The sequence below is a fragment of the Colias croceus genome, chromosome 17, assembly GCF_905220415.1.
Source record: "Colias croceus chromosome 17, ilColCroc2.1".
Taxonomy (NCBI): domain Eukaryota; kingdom Metazoa; phylum Arthropoda; class Insecta; order Lepidoptera; family Pieridae; genus Colias; species Colias croceus.
The window spans coordinates 2,742,245-2,763,793 of record NC_059553.1 but is presented as its reverse complement, the minus strand read 5'-3'; the positions used below and the strand labels follow the sequence as shown (position 1 = coordinate 2,763,793).

The following is a 21,549-nucleotide window of genomic DNA, read 5'->3' as shown; positions in this document are numbered from 1 at the left end:
AATAGGACTGGATCATATGTAACTTATGTTACTATCGATGTTTTTTATACTATCCACAGACAATTAAAATGTTATTAAATTTTTTCGCAGAAATGTAGAATAATATTTTTATTTCAAACTTACCAACAGTTAAGGAGAAGAGGTCAGATTTATCTAGCAGCAGGGCGACATGGGCCCAACCAAACCGCTCAAACACGCTGGTGAAGACACGAGGCAGTCGGCATTGGCAGTAGGACATACGAGTCAGTGTGGGGTACTTGCCCTTGTCGTTGAATAACGTCTGGGGCTAACAATAAACACAAAAATAGTTGAATTAAATTTTTTTTCCCCAAAAAATACTCTTACGATAATAATCAACAATCTGCAAAGGTGTCATTAAAATAGAATGTAGTCAAGTTGTTAAAAAATTAGCTGAAAATTTTTTCCTTTCACTTTAACCTTAATTATTTTCCTTATCGCTTTTAAAGCTACAAAACATTATTATCTTTATAATCAATTTATAACGCAATTGAAAGTCTAACTGCACTCGAGTCTAAACACGTGATCATACCATGCACACGACTCACAATAATCCACATACGTGAGTCCACATTGGATAGCGTGAGTGATTAATAAACACAACTTAATAACTCTCTAAGGCAATACGAACTGAAAAGTTAATTGTATTAGACCGTCCGTTCTAATTATAATTCCAAATAGGTACCTAATAAGTTAATTTAATCAAAAAAAATACTACAAATTAAAAAATACATAGTAAGTAGTTGTATTGGCATTGTAATAAATTATAATGAATGTATACTTACTCTGGTTCCTTTACGAAGATTCCGTAATCTATGCATTCGACTGACCACACTTGCTGGAGCTGCGAGTTCGCCTTCAGACGGGGGCTACGAGAATAAAAAAAGTTATAATAATGCTTAGTCAAATACCGGCGTATGTACTCTACCTGTCTGCAAATTTTCCTAAGTTTAATTTTGTACTTTATTTACTTTTCACAATAAAAGATATTTAAATTAACCTGTAGGTAAGTGCAGCTTAGTTCTACGAAGCAATACGGTACTGATAAACTAAACGAGACCACAGACTAATAATAATATACTACGACGAGACTATAACAACCTACTTACGTACAACAGAAAAATTACACTTCAAATATTACGAATTTAATAATAAGAACTTAGGAAAGTAAAACCACAAATATATTCTGATCTTGAACAAGAGCACAATGAGAAATCATACATATATGCTTAGATCCTTGTGTCGAGAGACTCAACTTTTGTTCTCGAAAGGTTATATAAGGCTACGCGTACCGTTTGGAGGCACAATTCAGAATATCATAATGACAAAGTAGCTTGCCCTTACCTCCTCTCAAGTATTATTTGGACACCTTTGAGTTTAATTTAATCTTTAGAAAGACTATTATATATATTTATATATAAAAAGTACCTAAAGCTAAATTTAAAGTAAAGCTAAATAATAAATATTATAGAAAATATTAGATATTTGCTCAAGTCAATTCAATGCGAAACAATACCGGGAAAATTTTAATACAGATAGGCACACTACACCCGATACTGAGAATATAAAAGTCGATCTTCAAAACGATTTCGAAACCATAAAAGTACATTTTCACAGAAACGGCCTTTCAATTTATTTCTTAGTTCTTTAAATGCGTATTAAATTTAGATTTGCTTGTTGTTATATTGGCTTGGTAGCACGTCATCAATTCTATAAGCCACCCACATCTAAGACCAGCGTAGGTCACGGTCACAACATTTGATTAAGTGTATATAAAACAAGTAAGTCTTAAGTCTAAGTCTTAAGAAATCCATTGTTTCTTTGACCCAATTCTCGGAATCACTTTTTACTTGTTACGGCATTTTTCTTGAGTAATAATAACCTACTTATCCACTTAAAAGCAAAATTAAATCCCAATAATTACGGAAAAGGGAAAGCATAGTAATAACGTACTAATTGAAATTTCTTTGCTTAGTGAAATTAAAATTGTTTTTGTTTGAACATTTCTTTTCATTATATAATATCACTTCGCTTTTTGCGTCAGAGATTAAAAGTAATTACTAAAGTAAATTAAAGAAAATAATATACCTAAGAGCTTTACATACCGCGATCCACTTTTACTTACCAATAAATTCAATAAGTTTTTTTCATAACTCTATTTACCGAGAAACGTCCTTTCAAAAGGAATTTAAAGGACATTCTGATCCCGTTTCTAAAAATACGAGTTGGTAACAAGTAATGTGGAACGAATCGCAACCCCATCCGATAGCATCACCTCATTACATTACAATTCAATCCCATTACGGCACCTCAATGCCAAGTTCGCAGAGGGCCGACATTCCTCGCGCCCCTCGCGCTTTCACACTGATTTGTTTGTAGTTTGTACCCTTGACCATACGTTGCACCTCAGCACTTGTGAAATGGACCGATTTATGTGTGTGCTTTAGATGATGAAAGCTCTTGGTATTGGAAAACAGTATTATTTAACTCTTGAGTGTATGTTGATAACTCTTCTAGAAAGCACACGTTTGGGGATGAAAGGTGTTTGTGTTAGAAAGTTTTTATCATATCTCGTATGTTTTTGTGGTACCTAACTCACACTAAAACATTTTTTCAACAAAATACTTACGTAGATCCTTTCATTTATATTAAATATTTATATATGCAGGTATGATTCAACCCATAGTTTCATTAAGTTGAATCTGTCTTGATAATAATGATTAATACTATTCTGCTGACTGTGATTTATTCAAGGATTTTGAGTTATTATTTCTTTTAAATAAACACAATGAAGTGAATATGACTGAAGTAATAATGTTTTGGCAAAAAGCTGAAATATTTAAATTTTATAAAAAAAATATCTGCTATTTTTTGGGTTAACAAAGTGAGAAAATAATCAATAGTTACGTAAACGACACACTATAACCGCAAGGTACAAATAACGTTCCAATAATAACCAATTTTCATGAAAACAGAATCAAACCCAAATGAAACGGCAAACCGCTAGTAATTAATATACTCGTACTTCATTAATTATTGTTTGACTCGTTACCTCCTGCCAAAACTTCTCGTAAACGTTTAACCTATATAGTTTTTTTTTTTTTTTTTTTTTTTTTTTATAGTGGAGAATGCATTTAAGCATACCCAGGGCACTCGGGGAAAGAGCCCTGGGTTATGTCGGACTCACCCTGCTGAGTGCAGAGACCTACCGAAACCCAATTAGATCCAAAGATGTCGGAACTTTTATGATACATTGCTCAGCTTAAATAGCAGGAAAGTACATGTATTTTGTTTAAATATTTCCTACTATATAAGTTTTATTAACGTAATAATTTATAGCAATTCAGATGACCTGGTTTTAAAAGTAGTTAGTGCTTTAAGGAGAAACACAAAGTCTTTGATTTATTTTTATCGTACAGTTAAATTGCAACTCTACACAAGTATTTTGTACTTAAAGGTTTTTTTTAAACAAATAATAAAATTATTAGAAATTGTTAAGAGATGATCCACTTCATCCTTTACACTGCAGAAAATAAAGGAAAACCTAAACAGATTCGCAACCACAGCCTACAAACACTAGAAGAATTTTTATTGCCATGTTAACCGCTTAATTATTATTAGCGGAACAAATAAAGAAACAAAGAGGGTGTCAGTTATAACAAATACTGGGCTGGTAACGGCCAGTGTTCCATAAAATAAATTGAGCCTTCTTTGTGCGCAAATATTAACCTTTTCCTGAGAAATTTTCCCTATTTCTGTTTATTATAATAACATAACAGGGTAGGTTTGGCCCATTGGAATACAAGTTGTGTAAATTTGTTGTTATACATACATGAACCGATTAAAAATTTTGAGAAAGCTTGTATAATGTATAGATCACACATATTATAATTGTTTATTTTAATAATTTATCGTTTATGGATTTAGTCTTCTTTGAAAACCTCCTAAATATATAAAATCTGTCTGGCTTCTTAGAAATATTTTCCATTAGGTTTTTATGCTTTCAAATTGAACATTAATTGATATGTATTATAGATACTCTGTTCAAAATTACTCTCAATATTAGACTACGTATAAAAGCTTTAATAAAGAAAATAGGTCCTGAATACAAAAAGAGATTTAAATGCTTGTTCATATTAAAATTGAATCCGTTCAAAGCAAACATATTCCAATAAAATAATCCAAGAAATTTCCAATTAGGTAAATATGTAGTTTATTGGTGTACAATCAACATAAAATTACGCATCCATAGGCTTATAATCTCAAAATTCCAAACGGATTAGTGGTAGAGATTTTCTTGAAAATACCCGTTTGTAATCACTTTAAAGCAAACGTTTGAACTACAGAACTACTCTTTATTAATAACTTCATATTCTCCCCTCAAAATTCAATCGCAATCACGACAAACATTCAGCTCAAGATTTAGTTATCCCACCATTATTTACATTTCGAATTGTTTAATAAACATTTAATCCTCGTACAATTACAGCAGACGAATCAACGAACGAGAGAAAATTGACGCCAATGTTCTGTAATTCTGTTACGAGACGACACGTGTTAACCTTTCGTTAAAGGATAAACATTTATTCGATTTTTTATAAGAAACATTGGCAAATGATATAAGGAACGAAAGTCGTAAAATATAGATAAAAAATAATGTAAACGTACTACAAACAAATCAAATATGTATTTTATTTAGAGCTAGCGCGCACGAGCAACTTTGTCTCCGCAACTATTTTGTCTTTCCCACCCATGGTCTTGTATGAAAGTGCGCGCACGTAGCGACGCAACTCCCCATACAATTGATGGGAGAGACAAAATAGTTGCGGAGACAAAGTTGCTCGTGCGCGCTGTCTCTGGTATCAAAATAAACAGTTATACCCCACTTTCCCACATTTCCCCATATTTCAACAGTTTCGTCTACCTTTCTTTTGCTATTGACTTTAAAAATACCTACTGCAACAGTCAACTAAGTATCTTGTTATATTATGTATGGAAAATCTTTTTAAAACAAATAAGTTGAGCATGGTAATTGAATTGGGAAAAATAATTACTGCTCTTCCCTCTAGGGGATAACTTCACCTGTAAGTATAATTAAGTTAATCCGAAGCTTTCTTACACTGAAGCAAAGTTTCATTTAATCTCCCTCTTTAATCAAATACATGATTAGTAAAAAGTCAGGGCAAGAGTTCATTAATCTAACAGACCTCTCCTCAGGGTATACTTATACTTTATTCATGACGTAATTACACGTAATCGGATGTATTTATCTTGTCAAGTTAAATGCCCACCTGCCTTGTATAGCAATTTAAAATTTTGAAAAAAATAAAGCTTCGTTAAAATAATAAATAATTTCTTTGTCTAAACTCACAAAGTCGATTGTTAGGTATGTGAAAGATTAAATCTAAATGAATTCTGAATAGTAATTAATCTTTGCAAAATATTAATAAGATAGGTATTTATCTTCTTCTATAATATAAAAATGAATCGCAAAATGTGTTGGTAAGCGCATAACTCGAGAACAACAGAACCGATTTCGTTAATTCTTTTTTTATTACATTTCTTGAAGTACGAGGATGGTTCTTATGGAGAGAAAACGTAAAAATGTACCATGGGAGAAGCCGGGGCGGACCGCTAGTAATATATAAAAATGAAACCGTTTTCCTTCATCACAGCATCACGCGTGAACGGGTGGACCGATTTCGATAATTCTTTTTTTATTATATTCCTTGAAGTACGAGGATGGTTCTGATGGAGAGAAAAAGTAAATATGTACCACGGGCGAAGCCGGGGCGGGCCGCTAGTATTCTATAAAAACTTTAATATTTTATGTTTATCATAATATTGTTCTACGCCAAATCAGATTATTTCTTCAAAATTTTAAAAAATAAAAAAATGTGAAGGTATGTCCTTTGCGAACCTTTGTGTCGAAAAGTTTTGACGAAGCAATTACAACTTTCACTGCAAAAAGGTAAACAACTTCCTTGTTTAGATTTTCTGATCTAAAAGTGTGAAAACTAAAAGAAAAGTAACGTAGCTTTTCTTTTTGCAAATAACGATACCTATGTAATATATACTACCCAGAAACATTTATCACAAAGTTTATTTTACCAAGTTGACTTCCGGAAAATTCTCATTTTCTTTCGTAAACATGTCTAGGTATATCCTATATGTATCTTAATTGGTTTTGTGCGTTACATATTTAACTACTAAGAAAAAATCTCCTAATAGCTTTATCATTAACTAGTAACACGGCTATAAGAACTAACTTTAAAACCCTCATTAAGATCGCGTGCTTGACATTGAAGTTTTAATCAAGATGTTCGTTATCCTGATGGCCAAGGTTAATACACACTTTTAAATGAAGCTTAGCTCAGCTAGGTTGAATCGAATAATGAACGACTTTAACGATAATGAGATTGTCAACGTATCATGTATCATCTTAATTTTACTCTACTACAAAGCATACAAGTCATACAACGGATACAAATTCTGTTGTTACTTGGAAACTTTAAATCAAATCTAAATATTATGTTTATTATTTACATGAATTTACATGTATGTACCTTTGTTTTCAGGGAAATAGAACTATTAATATCCAATTAAGAATTGAGAGCTTGAGAGTTCACTGTTCTGATAGCACACCACCCAACACCTTCAATTAGTTTCATAGCATTACTAATTTCTGAAGGGCGAACATAACGTTCGTAAAATTCCTGCTCGCTGGACGCTCATAGGCAGCGACGAGCTTCCAGAAAATAAGTCGCTTGCACCTTTTTTACATAAAAAAATACTAATCCAATTATCCAAGCTCAAATTATTCTTAAAAGGAACAAAATCTCCATACCTGATCTCCCATCCCAGTAATAATAGGTGTGTTCCAATAAGCCGCCAGCCTAGCCACAGGCTCCAGCGCGAACGCACAAGCCGGCCCAATGAAGGCGATCACGTCGTCCTTGAAGTGCATGTCAGCAGCCAGCCCTGGGGCTATCGCGCCCGAACACGACGGGTAGCTAATAGGAAATATGAGGAAATAGAATATTGTTTTTTCAAGGTCTATCTGTATTGCCTCGTGCAATGTTGATTTCTAAATTCTTACCCTTTTATTTGTTACTAGCTTTCCGCACTCGGCTTTGTAGCCTATTCATAGAAAAGTCAGTAAGTGGGATTTTTGGGATATTATTTTTCGGGTTTCTAACTATCTTTGTAACTTAATAAATTCAAATCGTTTCAGTAGATTTGGCGTGAAAGCGTACCTAACAAACAAAACTTCCATTCACGTTTACTTTATTAGTAGGTACTTAGGGATAGAGATAATAATTGAAAATAGAAACATAAGTGTATGATACAAATTCGTCGCAGTTAGGAGCTGTTTATAAAGGGTAAAAAAACTTAGTTTAAAAATACACTACTTATATACTAAACTAGCGGTCCGCCCCGGCTTCGCCCGTGGTACATATTAACGTTTTCTCTACATAAGAACCATCCTCGTACTTCAAGGAATATAATAAAAAAAGAATTATCGAAATCGGTTCAGCCGTTCTCGAGTTATGGAATTACAACGAAAAGTGGCATTGATTTTTATATATTAGAGATACGATTTCTCAGGCCAATGCGCAACAAACAAAACTCTTACAGGAAGTTTCCTGAGTGTATAAAGGAAGGAAAAGTAAAATACAAGCGAATTCTAAGCAGATGAGAAATGAGGATATAAGGGGAGCTCTGCGCGTATCAAGTAATCAAACCCGCACCCCAAACCTTGTTCATTTATATTGTACCTACGTCATTTTTTTTTTTTTTTTTTTTTTAAAGGCACCCGCCATCACAGGGTGTTCGCGCCACCTCTGGAATATTGTCCAGAGACATTATTTTCATTTTTTTTTTTTTTTTTTTTTTTTTGTTTACAAAACACAATTTTCAGCTACATAATAAATTAAAAATAGAATTATTACTAAATTAAAAATATTACAAATACAAAGTCAAAAATATTAAAATACTGGGTAAATAAAATAAATGCTACAAAAGTTGAAACTATCCTAATACTAATATCACAGAATCACATCACACGCCATTGTTTCGCTTATTGACTACTTCTACAATATATTTACAATATTTAAAGAAAGTATCCCTACACTTGTCCCCCAGGGCGGAAGGCAGATTCTCACCCGTCATCGCCATGCCCAATTTTTGCTCAATAGCATATCTATTGCTTGCAAAAATTGGGCACTCGAGTAACAGGTGAGGAACCGTCTCCTCTACTCCGGGCTGACATAGACACGACGGATTCTCCTTCAGCTTGAATCTGTTCAAGTAGAAGGCGAATCCGCCGTGACCAGTCAGTACTTGTGTGGTGTGGTGTGTGATGTCTATTTTTCCGACTACTTTGTATGCAGCAGCAGCGCTTGGGAAAAAGAGCTTCGTGACTCCGGCCGTTCCTCCTACTTCGTATCTCCTATCCCATTCGCCAATCGTATCCTGTCTCAAGATACGCTTGACGAATGAAACAGGACACAGATCGTAATCCGGTTTCCTCCTCAACCCCAGAGCGGCCCCCCTGGCTAACTCGTCTGCCCGTTCGTTCCCCTTCAGCCCTGCGTGCGCCTTGATCCAAAACAGGGAGACCTCCCGCCTCTGCAATGCAGCTTTTCGGAGGGCCGCCCGTGTTTGCACAGCCAGGGGATGAGGGGAACTCAGGGTGACCGCCTGGAGTGCCGATCTGGAGTCGCTGAGGACACCGACCTTTGCCGCTCCACTCTTGCAGGCTATATCTACTGCTCTTTTGAGCGCAAGGAGCTCAGCCTGATAGACGGTACAATACGGCGACAACGCAAGCTTGATGGCCTTTGTCTCGATCGCACCTTCCCATACAGAAAGGGCGGCTCCGACTCGACCCTCAATCTTGCTGCCGTCCGTATAGATCCTATGGACGTGGCTGTCAACCACGTCGGCATAGGTGCCCTCATCTACCAAGACGAACCCCAGCTCTACCTGCTCTGCCGGATGTGGGTCCTCAATCGCGGGTGCCATTCGTTCCACCTCCCTGTCCCTCATCACCGCCGGGTGCGACACGCCCTTCTTGATCTCATAAAGCCTCGAAGCTTCGAGTATTCTGAGATCAAGAGGGAGTATCCCAGCCAACAGCAACGCAGAGTTCAGAGAGACAGTCCGATATGCTCTGCAGATCTTCAAGGCAAAACCTCGTTGCACGGTGTTGAGCCTCTTTCGGACCCCCATCCTTTCCGCTGTGGGTGCCCACGCTGCTGATGCATACAAGATAGTCGGTTCTATAACGGCGATATATATGGTCTTAACTACTTGGGGGTTAAGCCCCCAACTTACTCTGGCTGCTCTCGCTAACAGTTTGTAGCGGGCGATTGCCTTCTTGCAAACGCTCCCGACATGGTCGTTGAATGTCAGGCCGCCGTCAATAATAAGGCCCAGTATCTTAACATTATCGTAATATTGGATGTCCACACTCCCCATTGTAAGTCGTGGCTTGTCATATTTTAGTTTTCGTGTCGAGAGCAGGGCACATGTCTTGTGTGGCGCGAATTTCAGCTTATTTCTGACACCCCATTCGTCAATTTTTGCTAATATGCGGTTTGCCTTGACCTCTACTTCTAAACCCGTATCTCCATCAAACACTAACACTATGTCGTCGGCAAACGCCTGACAGAACACTTCCATCTCCTCTAACATCCACAGCAGGGGATCCAACAAGAGGTCCCACAGGAGCGGTCCACCTATGGACCCCTGTACGCACCCCTTGTTGGTCTCTCTACTTACTTCCACACCTGCATACCTTACATTCACTCCCCTTTCACTCAGGTAGCTGCTAATCACCCGCCTCATGTTCACCGGACACCCAACTTCGGCCAACCGCACCTTTATGGCTGGCCACCAGGCGCTGTCGAAAGCTCCCTCTATGTCTAGCGAAACCACAACAGAAACCTTCTTCTCCTCCCTCTTATTTCTGATATGGTTCACCAGTCTATAGAGGGCGTCCTCGGTGCTCCTCTGTGGCATGAAACCATACTGGTGGGGGTGTACCTACGTCATTGTAGTTACCTCAATTTTGGTGGGCTTTTCAAAAATAATCAAATTTTAACTAATTAAAAGTTAAAACGGTTGTTACCTAAATACCGTGCTATATAGATAATCACAATGTTATATTTAATTAATCCTTTGTTAAAATGACTGTAACATATCGGTCGAATAGCTACGTAAACAGCCACAATACTCAATAAGCTGTATACTGTATTATGCTTGGGCTTAGGTAATATCAGTCAACAATATCACATTTTTCAGGTGAAAAAATCCATTGCTTATACCATAATGTATCCTATATAATATAATGACTCCTAAACCTCGACGTGGCTAGAATAATAAGATATTGGAACACTTTATGAAGCCGCGATGTTATCTTCGTAAATGGTGTTGAAAGATGATGTTATTTAATACCTCAAAATAGCGAGACAGGAAACCTTTACCTTTTTATGAGTTTACCTCTCGGTTGGATGCGAAAATTCATTTTCAGCCGTCTTAAAAAAAAGGAGGAGGTTCTCGAGGATCTGTTTTCTTTTTGCTTGTTTAATAGAACTCTTGAATCGATTTTAATGATTCTTTTTTTTAATTTGAAAGCTGGTTAGTCCCATTTGTTTTGAATGGATGAATTTTTTTCATTTTTTTTTAACAAATGATTATAATTTAAATGTGATCACAAAGTTAGTTAAAAGAGATTTATGTTCCAAAAAACTTTAGTTTGTGCATGAAAGACCTTTGTTATGAAACTTTGTTTACAAATTGAAGATTATTTACTCGACTGTGTAGGTATGATAAATTAATTTTTAATGACGAAGTTTCCCGTTTCTCTATTAGGTAATGAAATTAAATGATAAACATTTGCTAAGTGACGACAAGGTCTGTATAGGTGACCATTTCATTAGTTTATAAGTTAGTTAGATAATATTATTTTTATCGTTTTTATTTTTCTTCAGTTTTTAACTACTCAGATTAAATATTATAATAAAAAAATTTGTAATACAAATGATAGACCGTATTTAAATTACATGGTAAGTAATTTCAGCAAATGTTTATTTCGAATTACCGCAAATCATAGCACAATAGCTCCTATTTACAACTACTAAGATACTAAGTACTAAATATCAACAAGAGACACTTTACAAAAATAAAAATATTGAAATTATTAATTAACTTACCTTCCCTGCACTTTCTGTAATTCAACGTTATGATGTGCCAAAAACTTTTCATTGACTTTATCAAGAGCGAGGTCCACAGCCGGTCCACAGCGTTCCAAATCAAAAGGGGAATCTAATCTTGACGCCATCAAAACCCCTACTTTATAAACAGTCCGCTCCGAAAACGACTTTTTCAAAAGAAAAACTAACAAAACCAAGCGTGATAATTTAATAAAATACATTTTCAAGCTTTTTTTTTTTGCGAAAATATTCAAACTGAGAACGCGGGAAATTGGATGTAGATTAAAATAGTTTATTTTTAAAAATGGAACATAGTCTAGGTATGTGTATTTTCTGTATCGTTGGTTAAGCAAAAAGTTTCGCTTTCACGTAGTTTTGTTAAAGCCGGGAAAGCGTGCGTCTTCCCGCGACGTGACGGGAAACTGAAACTGTGAAAGCGTGGATACAGTGGATGCCTACAGTATTGTATGGGGTGATAAGATGAAGAGTGACGCAACAAGTCACGATTCCCGCCATTCTCCTCCATTAACCCTTGATGAGAGATCGTCAAGTTAATGCGCTCGGACCCATTAAGTTAAATTCATTTTCAAAACAGTTTTTGTTTGTATAGGATTGTAAAAGTTTGTGATGAGGGCACCGTAAATTATACAAAAGAGAACGATTCACTTTGCGTAAATTAATTAAAACTTGACAAAATAGATAAATCTTCCAGAGCTTTTTCGGTGCATTTTGCATTATAATTATGTAGGTACCTCCCTATATAAATTATGCAAACATTAAGAAAACGATGCAGAAAAATTTTAAAAGATTTGTTGTAGGTAAATATTCATTGTGTAAGTACATACCTTTATTAATGTAGATAATTAAAAAAAGAAATGTTCATGTCTTACCTACATGTTAACTGAATAAAAAACATTATATTAAAAAATATGAACATTTAGTGTGTGTTAGTGTGAGCTTGTAGTATTTTATAGAAGCTTCCGCGTAAATATTATTATTTTACTTATTTCAAATTGAATTAATTAAGTGACAACACACTGTTGAGCATGCAAAATCAAAATCCGAGGTAATCTTGGAGGTCATATAAATATTTCTATTCGCGGAAACAGGGAAGTTCAGTTTTGATTTTAATATAGAGTATTGGAAAATTTAATTCTGATTTCTGAGACTTGCGGATGTGGCCTATTCCAGGAATAGGTAATATGTTTTTTTTAAATTTTGAACGTCACTATGAATACTCGAAGAACGTTTAAATGATAAAATGCTGATTTTTCAAGACTTTAACAGGATGTATAGGATATGTCTACGGTAGGCTAGTAGTAGAATAGTACGGTACGTAGGTACCTACTTATAAAGGAGTAAATATATTAACCAACTGCTTCTTCAATTTTAGTTACTTCAAGTAAACATAGGTACGTAGATATATTTAATATGACTAATATTATGTAGTATGCTCTTTTATTATTCTACTAACAGTTATCGGTTATAATCGTAAATTTACAACTGGCGAACATTTACGCTATCCATTATGAGTTTATGATAACTTATAAACGTGATTTCATATAACATCGTTAATTACTAACATAAATAATAAGGTATCTACTATTTATTAGGTACCTAATTCAATAATTTTAGCCAACTGTCATTGTAAGAGTCATTTTATACATAATTACTATGTTTAAAAGCTCTTCAAGCTTTGTCTGTTTTGTTATCTAAAAAGATGAGTTATAGGATTATGATTATAACATAGGATTCGGCGAAGTAAGTATTTAATACTGATTATTTTCTATAAGATATTTGCATATTAGGTTCCAATTGAAAAAACAAAGACGATCACACGACTTTAAATTAATATACAGATTCCTCCAGAAACCTCCCCTAACTTCAAATACTAAGGTTAAACTTCCACAACATAGCTTACGGTTATATTTTTATAGCGAAACCTTTACACTACAAAATCGGTAGTACTTCCTTCATAACACCGTCATATTTCTTACATAAAACACTTGGAGTGTGAACAAAATGTGCCCGTTGAATGCGTCAGTTGGCACACTACAGCGACATTACTTTCAACTTTATGATCACTGTCCACCATCTTGAGAACAATAGTTACTGCGATTTTATAGTTTACGTTTCATGGCTGCTCTATAAAATGTTTGTTATAATGTGTAAACTATTACGCGTGTAATGAACGTTTATTGAAAGCACAGTTGTTCGTGGGCGTAGCTAGCCATGGGCTCAAGGTGGGGCAACAATAAAAAATAATATGTAACTAGCAACTGCATGTACCAAGTATGTACCCAAAGTTATATCCAGGTCAAGGCATTTGCGAAGGCATTCGCGAAGGCACTCGCGAAGGCATTTGCGAAGGCATTTGCGAAGGCATTCGCGAAGGCATTCGCGAAGGCATTCGCGAAGGCACTCGCGAAGGCATTCGCGAAGGCATTTGCGATGGCATTCGCGAAGGCATTTGCGAAGGTATTCGCGAAGGCATTTGCGAAGGCATTCGCGAAGGCATTCGCGAAGGCACTCGCGAAGGCATTTGCATAACTAGCAACTGTATGTACCAAGTATGTACCCAAAGTTATATCCAGGTCTTCAAATGCCGGCGGCCGTACCGCCGGCATTTCCGAAGGCATTTGCGAAGGCATTCGCGAAGGCATTTGTGAAGGCATTCGCGATGGCATTCGCGAAGGCATTCGCGAAGGCACTCGCGAAGGCATTTGCGAAGGCATTTGCGAAGGCATTTGCGAAGGCATTCGCGAAGGCATTCGCGAAGGCACTCGCGAAGACATTCGCGAAGGCATTCGCGAAGGCATTTGCGAAGGCATTCGCGAAGGCAATCGCGAAGGCATTTGCGATGGCATTCGCGAAGGCATTGGCGAAGGCATTCGCGAAGGCATTCGCGAAGGCATTCGCAAAGGCATTCGCGAAGGCATTTGCGATGGCATTCGCGAAGGCATTTGCGAAGGCATTCGCGAAGGCATTGGCGAAGGCATTCGCGAAGGCATTTGCGAAGGCATTCGCGAAGGCATTCACGAAGGCATTTGCGAAGGCATTTGCGATGGCGAATAAGTCTAAAGTAAAAAGTATCAGTGAGTTGTAGAACGTGTAAAACAACAAAAGTGAAATTAGATAAGTTAGTGGGGTAACTAATTGGGGTACTATACTCATTTTTCTTACAGTTCATGTAACATAGAAACCTCAGCTATTTTCTTTTTTCGTGTGTAATTCGTTATTCGAATTATTCTTATTCAAAACACCTTATTGTTCACCTACCACACCACGAAATAGATCCAAAAATCTTCAGCCGTTTGGTCGCTGGGCGTATGAAACTAGTTAGGTGTTAGTCAGTCAAAAGAGTTAGTAGGTACTTACTTCAATTTTTAGATTTGGTTAGGTATCTACCTACCTTCCAGGTTAAAGCTAGAGTGGCTACGCCCATGCAGTTGTTGCAAAACGTTGAGAACTGAGATGTACATAGGTACATAGTGAGGACAAAATTTAATTATATTTTACAATACTTATTCCTTCAACTTCTTATAATTTTGAATCATCGATATATATTGTTATATGTATTTGTATATCACATGTAGATATATAGTCATAAAGACAATCTGAAATTTTCTAGACTCGTCTAGTGCTCTTTTCGAATTGCCAGTTTCCCACCATCACATCTCCTGTTTTTCCCTTTGCGCTGCCATATTGAAAAATGGCTTAGAAACTGATTCTCTATATCGGTATCTCTATATCGAGACATAATATGACCTCCGCGTATAATATCTACTGACAAAATAAGCTACAGAAAATTTATATTTTATCTATTTTTCGTATAGCGATGCGATGTAGCGTTACAACATTATTCATACGTGAGCGGGATCTATCCACACCCTCTTGAGAAAGTGTGAGCGACGCATTTTTATGTGGTTTCCCCAGTAGGCCGTATGCAAGGACTATTCAAAAAGAAAACCTCAATTTCTATAAAATTACATATTTTTAATACTTTCGGAAAAAATTTAATGAGCCATGGTAATAGTTAATATCTATTCTATATGTTCAAAAAAATAAAACAAAATATTTCCAACATGACATTTATTCAACAAAATCTCTACACACGCTTACATATGCATAAAATATTATTTCTTTACATACAAGGTACTATTTGGTGTTATAAATTATTATGAACAAAATTTTTCTTATATATATAATATGTCCAAATAAAATTTACATCAAGTTAAAACAATTTATTACATCCACAGGAAAAGATATTAAGTTATACTGTAAATAATGGAATATAAAAACAAAATAATCCTTAAATATACATTAATAAAAAACTAACAATATTTAGTACAAATAATTATAGAACTAAAATTATGGTATTAATTGTAACAAATCAAATTTAAAATAATTCATTAAAGTCAACAACATTATTAAATAAATGCAATTATTGTATGATTAACAACAAGAAGGGAATAATATCCTTTAAGTATATTAAAGAATTTAAAAACAACAACACTTTTTCACATAAAATAATTTTTTTAAACATTTACACTACAAAAAGACAGAACATTGTGTTATATCATAATAAGCGTTCTAACAGACGAACGGCAAGTTGCAGAGGCAGAGGCTACTTCAGCCGTCGCCTCGTGTAGACAAGTACCGTTCGCAACTTGCCGTTCGTCTGTTAGAACTCTTATGTCATAGATACAAGAATGTATAAAAATATTGACTGCGCTTAAAAAAAAACAAGTAGAAGTTTGTATAATAAGACTGACGGTTTAGGCCACTAACTTTTCATTTTCATCGGGGTTTTTTGAAGAAATAAATAGTATCAAATTAATATAATTCATAGTTTCTAGATTACTTGCAATATTTGTAACTGACAAAAAAAAATACTATATTAAATACTCTTTCTCCTTTTGGCAGCAAAAAACACTAACAAAAGGAATAGACGATGGAAATTAATTATATAATTAAAATTATTAAAAATATCTGATGAACATCTTTCTAATATTATGCTGTCTAAAAATTACTATAGATAAAGAGAAATAGATCTTTCTTACGCATTTCAAATATAATTGGGATCAAGACAATTTTCTTGTAGTTGTTTATGGAATAATATTAAACGAATTCCTATTCCTATTCCAAGAATTCCTATTTCTATTTATTTAATTGAATATTCAAATTCCGTCAAATTATTTTTATTAAGGGCTGGTTTTTCAATTCATGGTTAAAATTTATTCTTCGAATAACGTATTAAACTACCATTTCAAAAATGTATTCTTATTGCCCCAATTGGCAGTTTACAGGTGACATTTTAATATTATCGTGTAATACTTTATTGGACAAGTAAGTTTTATCCAAGGATTGAAAAATCGGCCCTAAATGAGGCGATTATCACACAGCTGCGCACCACGCTGCGAGTTAAGTCACAACGCACCTACTCGCGTATTTGCGGGTGTGCTGATCTGCAACACCGTGTAGGTTAATTGTACGGCGACACGTGAATTTTTATACAATCGGAGATACTTACATGCAACGATAAAACATGTAACAACGTATTCACGCGCTACGCTGCGTTGCTGTGTATTTTAAATCGCTTTATTCGTCTATGCACTGCAATCGGGTGCAGTACTATACTATCAAAAAATAAACTGAAAATTAAAAATCTAAGAAGTAGAAAATAAGTATATTGAACTTACTTTCACGTAAAACTGTAATTGCATTAAACCATAATTCAATTAAACAGAAATGCGTAAAAAAGTTAAATTTCACAGTTCAACGTCTAAAACACCTAAAATAATGACTAGACAATAGACATAGAATATACATACATGTAAAACGACGCTACAAACTTCACTGAAAATTCTAAGACGTTACAAATGCATGTATGGCAGAGTTATTGCATCGTATTGACACATAGAATAACAACAGTAAAACTGGACTTTAAAACAACATAAGGTATAGAAAATCTCGAACATCGAATATACATTTCATATTACTTCGAGGGCAAATTTATAGCCGTAATTACACTCACGGCGTTTTAATCTATTGAATTTCAATATTGGTTAAGACAAAAGAAGCTCATGCCTACTTAATAATACTTTGAACAATAAATTATCTACTTTGACACGGTGTTATTGCACTTAGAGCTTTAATACTCTACGTTTTTTGTTTATAAATGTTGTTCGTACTATTTGTCGCATATAATAATTAGTAACCCATTTCACAGGATGCTTTAAGCATTGTATTTAAACAATGCGACGTTATTTTTATTATCATACTATATACGACAAATATATGAACCAGACCTTAGATCTACACTCAAATATACACAATAAACACTACACTAAAATTTGTGCGTATCGACCTAACGTTACAATATCAACATCACATACAACACTAATAAACACACATTGAATTAATTACCATAATATAAATATATAATTCTTCTCTATCTTATTGCTGTCTCTGTCACACAGATTACGAGGAGCTCGTTTGATCTCACTTAAATTGTACTTTAAGGTAAAATTCATAAAACCCTAATGAAATGGCAACACTAAGAGGAATATATAGATGATTACATTACGTCCTACGTTAAATAAAATTTACATCAAAATATTAACGCACTTTAACTAGTAAATGGGGCTTCAATCATGATCACACTATGTTATTTAAACACATAAATACTCTACGTCGGATACTACTGGGCGGATTATAAAATCCTACTATTCAATGTTCTAATTTATTCAATTCCAATCGTTATATTGATTAACACTATCGAATACGCAATCGAATACGAGTCGCGAATTACTCTAAGACCTAGTGATGCCTCGGATCTCGGCAAGGGGTCGATTTATATCACTATTATGAACGAACTAGACGTACTAAAATTATCTAATGACAATTTTATTCACACGTAATCCATCAATACGAAATATGAATTTTTACCGTAATTTTTCCAAACAACTTAAACATTAATTGAATAATCTATTAGAATAAACCATTTATGTCTTATGTGCTATACATATTGACCAATAATGTCAAAACATATAAAACATCTGAATAATTTACAATGTACTTTTCATTATTGCTTGCTCGGATTCACGGAAGACTATTTGTTAGGTTGAGGCCTAACATGGACTCATGTTACATTGAAAGGCATAAAACAATGTATAACTTTGAAAAAAACATTATTCAATTTAGGGCAAAAAAAAATGTATTGCAATAGGCCGCACTCAATGGAAGAGTTATTTTAACATGTTATGGTCTTAGCGCAAGTATTTTTTTTATTTAAATCAATCTATGAACGGAACGATCGAAAAGTAACAATTTTTTAAGCCTTTATTTGTAAGAAAAATTGTGCAGTACATTGTGTGTGTTGTACACTCATGTGATATAAAAGGTTAATCATACATGTTTACTGTTCACCTAAATTCCACTCAATATTTAAGCTGGCAATACAAAAGTAGCACTAGGCCTAAATGAACTAGAAAAAATATTATTCTATATCAATTAGATAAAATAACTACTGTTCATAATACTTAAACTAGCTGTAGAACACAAATTAGTAGAAAGCATAAATATGAGGTAGTGAAAGGTATACATTAACTAATGTAGTAATTATGGTCTGTTATACACAGGATAATAGACAAAAGGATGGTTTTAGGCATCTTAGACTTAAACCCATTGTAATAGAGTATAAATAGGATTACACGTTTAGGAATAAAAATCTCTGAAACACTCGAGTATGTATCGTAATTAGTATGTAATTTTTACACAAGTGAATGATTTTTATCTTCAGTGAGACACGCTTACATTGTTTACAATTAAAATATTGATGTTTTATTTACCCAATTTTCCAAAATTTATGCTAAACAATGTTGTCATTATGAAAATATAATTCGGTATTTATAATTCCGACATTTTTCAGTCATAGATGCAAAATTATAGAGTTATCAGTTAAGCCAATGTCAAATGTGGAACGTCAAAATGTGTTCTTATTTTAAAAAACGAGTACGTCATAGAGTATAGAGCTCACGTCAGTCGCTGTCGGAGCGGTCAAGGGGTGTGACGTCGTCTGCGTCGGAACACGAGCGCGAATATGCTGCGTAAGCGTCGCCAACGGCGCCGACCACCGCCAGTCGATACGCCCGTACCCACTAGGGATGACTGTGAAGGATTTTTTGTATTATAATCTATACTAGTGGGCTGAGTTTTGTATCAATTAACTGTACTAGTAATTACAATTACATATCAAACAATGTTACCAAATATTTAGTTTGAGTTTGAAATGAATTTCCTAACAAGGGAACAGCACTAATATCTTAGGGAAATTCAGAGATATAAATTCGTCTTGTGTGGAAAAATCCTACTGAGATTAAAAGGTAAAAACTTCAATTGTTTTCAGACTTGTAAAAGTTTTTAATAAAATAAAAATGAATTGTTCAAACAATTTACTCAATAACAAAATATTATACCTGTCTCTGTCTCTCAAGGCGGCGGACTTCTCTGATAAGCGCGTGAAAGGCGTCATCTACAAAATGACGTAACGCGGCCGACGTCTCGAAGAACGGACACCCGAGTTGTGTTGCCAACGCCTTGCCTTCTTCTGTTGTTACCTGGAAGTATTAATTACTTATTGCATTGTTATATTGCCCTATTTTTTAATGTTTATTTATTTATAATAAGGTGCATAGCTGTGCTATAGTAAAATATTTCAAATTACATAATTGCTAATAAAATAAGCCAATTATAGATCTAGCAAGATTATGATTATGTGCATTCATTTTTAATGCTTGAACATATTGTAAATATAACAGTTTAGTTACTGTATTTTCGAAATATGCGCCAAATATTTGCTCTCAATTATTATACAAATAAATAAATCCACTCTCACCTGTCTAAATCTTGGTGCCAAGTCCAATTTATTCCCCACTAGGACTAGAGGAAGAGTCTCTGAAGGTCTAGCCTGAGCGAGTAAGCGTTTGTACTCTGAAGCCGCACGGAATGACCGTCTGTCAGTCACAGAATAGCATAACATGAACCCTTCTCCACATCGCATGTATTGTTCTCGCATTGCATTGAACTCTACCTGGAAAGAATTTAATACAGTTCATGACAGTTACTAATGCTGCATGCTGTAAAGTCCTTAGAGATGATTTTCGATATTTTCCATAGTATATACAGCTAGCAGCTAAGTACGCATTTATAATAGTAATTGTTTTTTGTTAAAATTTTTATAGATTTTAAAAATAAATTGCAATTACAAATTACTTATTGTCATGAGAAAAAGATTTGAGCTATTTTATTATAGTAATAGTAAATATAAATATAATACAAGGGCTTTGAATTTTTTTTTTTTTAATTAACTAGCAAATTATTACTTACTTGTCCTGCAGTATCAAGTATATCTAGCAAAGCTGGTTCACCATCAATTACTGCTTGCTGCTGGTATGAATCCTCTGTGAAAAGAAATGTTTCTACATTTAGGTACTTTTATTTATTAAAATATATACAAACAAATTTGTTAATTACATATTATTATAACCATAGATTATTCTAATTATTGTCCTGCTTAATTACTTAATATTATTCTAAAATAATTAGTATTATCGTTTGCGGAAAATTATTCTGCTTTACCTATCGTCGGGTCGTGATAATCCAAGAAGCTGTGACTAACAAACTGGAGAGTGACCGCGGATTTGCCCACTCCGCCGTCGCCCAGCACCACGATCTTGTAGACACGGAGGCCTCGCGACGTGCCTGCAGCCTCCGTCATATCGCCGCATGCCTGCGTGCTCGGAGGCCCCGCCGAGCCGCGCCCGCCGCGGTCACTCGCAACACTTGAACTCCTCACACTCCATCCGCAGAGACCACCCCCCAAAACCACCACCTTGCTCACGTTAATGATAAATCGCTCAAATGACACTCCATTTATCACACATTTTATTGATTATTTATAATTTAAATTAATGGCAGAAATCTGTCGCCAATATTAATCGACAGCTGATTGAAAGCGATCACGATTGACAAATTGACATTTCGATTTTATGTCATTGCGATGTCATGTCATTTTTTTTTTTTTTTTTTTTTTTTTTTTTTCGTTTATCATGGCAATAAGACTAAACTATTTGCCAGTGTCAAGTTTTAAAAGGTAGGGAAACATAAATTTTTACAATGATTATTAAAGAAAATTTTACGCACGCGAATCATCAGAGGAGTAGCAATATACAATCTAAAACACTAATCTACATATATTATATAACACTTATCTATTAATTAAAAATTATAAATAAATCAAAAACTAAAC

At 34.7% G+C, this 21,549-nt stretch overlaps 2 protein-coding genes across 2 annotated transcripts in view; both read right to left on the bottom strand.

Annotated features, from left to right (window-relative positions):
* LOC123699277 (atrial natriuretic peptide receptor 1) overlaps positions 1-13,864 on the bottom strand; it is a 28,561-nt gene extending 14,697 nt beyond the window's left edge. Inside the window, exons 1-5 of the mRNA XM_045646201.1 lie at positions 13,816-13,864; positions 11,238-11,421; positions 6,866-7,031; positions 804-887; positions 124-280 (exon numbers count right to left, since the gene is read on the bottom strand). Coding sequence (XP_045502157.1) covers positions 124-280; positions 804-887; positions 6,866-7,031; positions 11,238-11,421; positions 13,816-13,864 — 640 coding nt within the window. The remainder of the gene's footprint in view (positions 1-123; positions 281-803; positions 888-6,865; positions 7,032-11,237; positions 11,422-13,815) is intronic.
* Positions 13,865-18,192: 4,328 nt separating this feature from the next.
* Positions 18,193-21,252, bottom strand: LOC123699237 (GTP-binding protein Rit2). The gene is made up of 5 exons (XM_045646146.1): positions 20,880-21,252; positions 20,628-20,701; positions 20,137-20,331; positions 19,718-19,858; positions 18,193-19,409 (listed from the first exon to the last, which is right to left on the bottom strand). The coding sequence occupies exons 1-5, from the start codon at positions 21,016-21,018 to the stop codon at positions 19,299-19,301; spliced, it is 660 nt and encodes a 219-aa protein (XP_045502102.1). The 5' UTR covers positions 21,019-21,252; the 3' UTR covers positions 18,193-19,298.
* Positions 21,253-21,549: the final 297 nt, after the last annotated feature.

Excerpts from the sequence above, each read along its gene's own strand:
- LOC123699237 (XM_045646146.1), bottom strand. The coding sequence starts at position 21,018 with ATGACGGAGGCTGCAGGCACGTCGCGAGGCCTCCGTGTCTACAAGATC. Across the intron at positions 19,859-20,136 it reads TGGCACCAAGATTTAGACAG|GTAACAACAGAAGAAGGCAA; the intron begins GTGAGAGTGGAT and ends TAATACTTCCAG. Across the intron at positions 19,410-19,717 it reads GCCTTGAGAGACAGAGACAG|TCATCCCTAGTGGGTACGGG; the intron begins GTATAATATTTT and ends AATCCTTCACAG.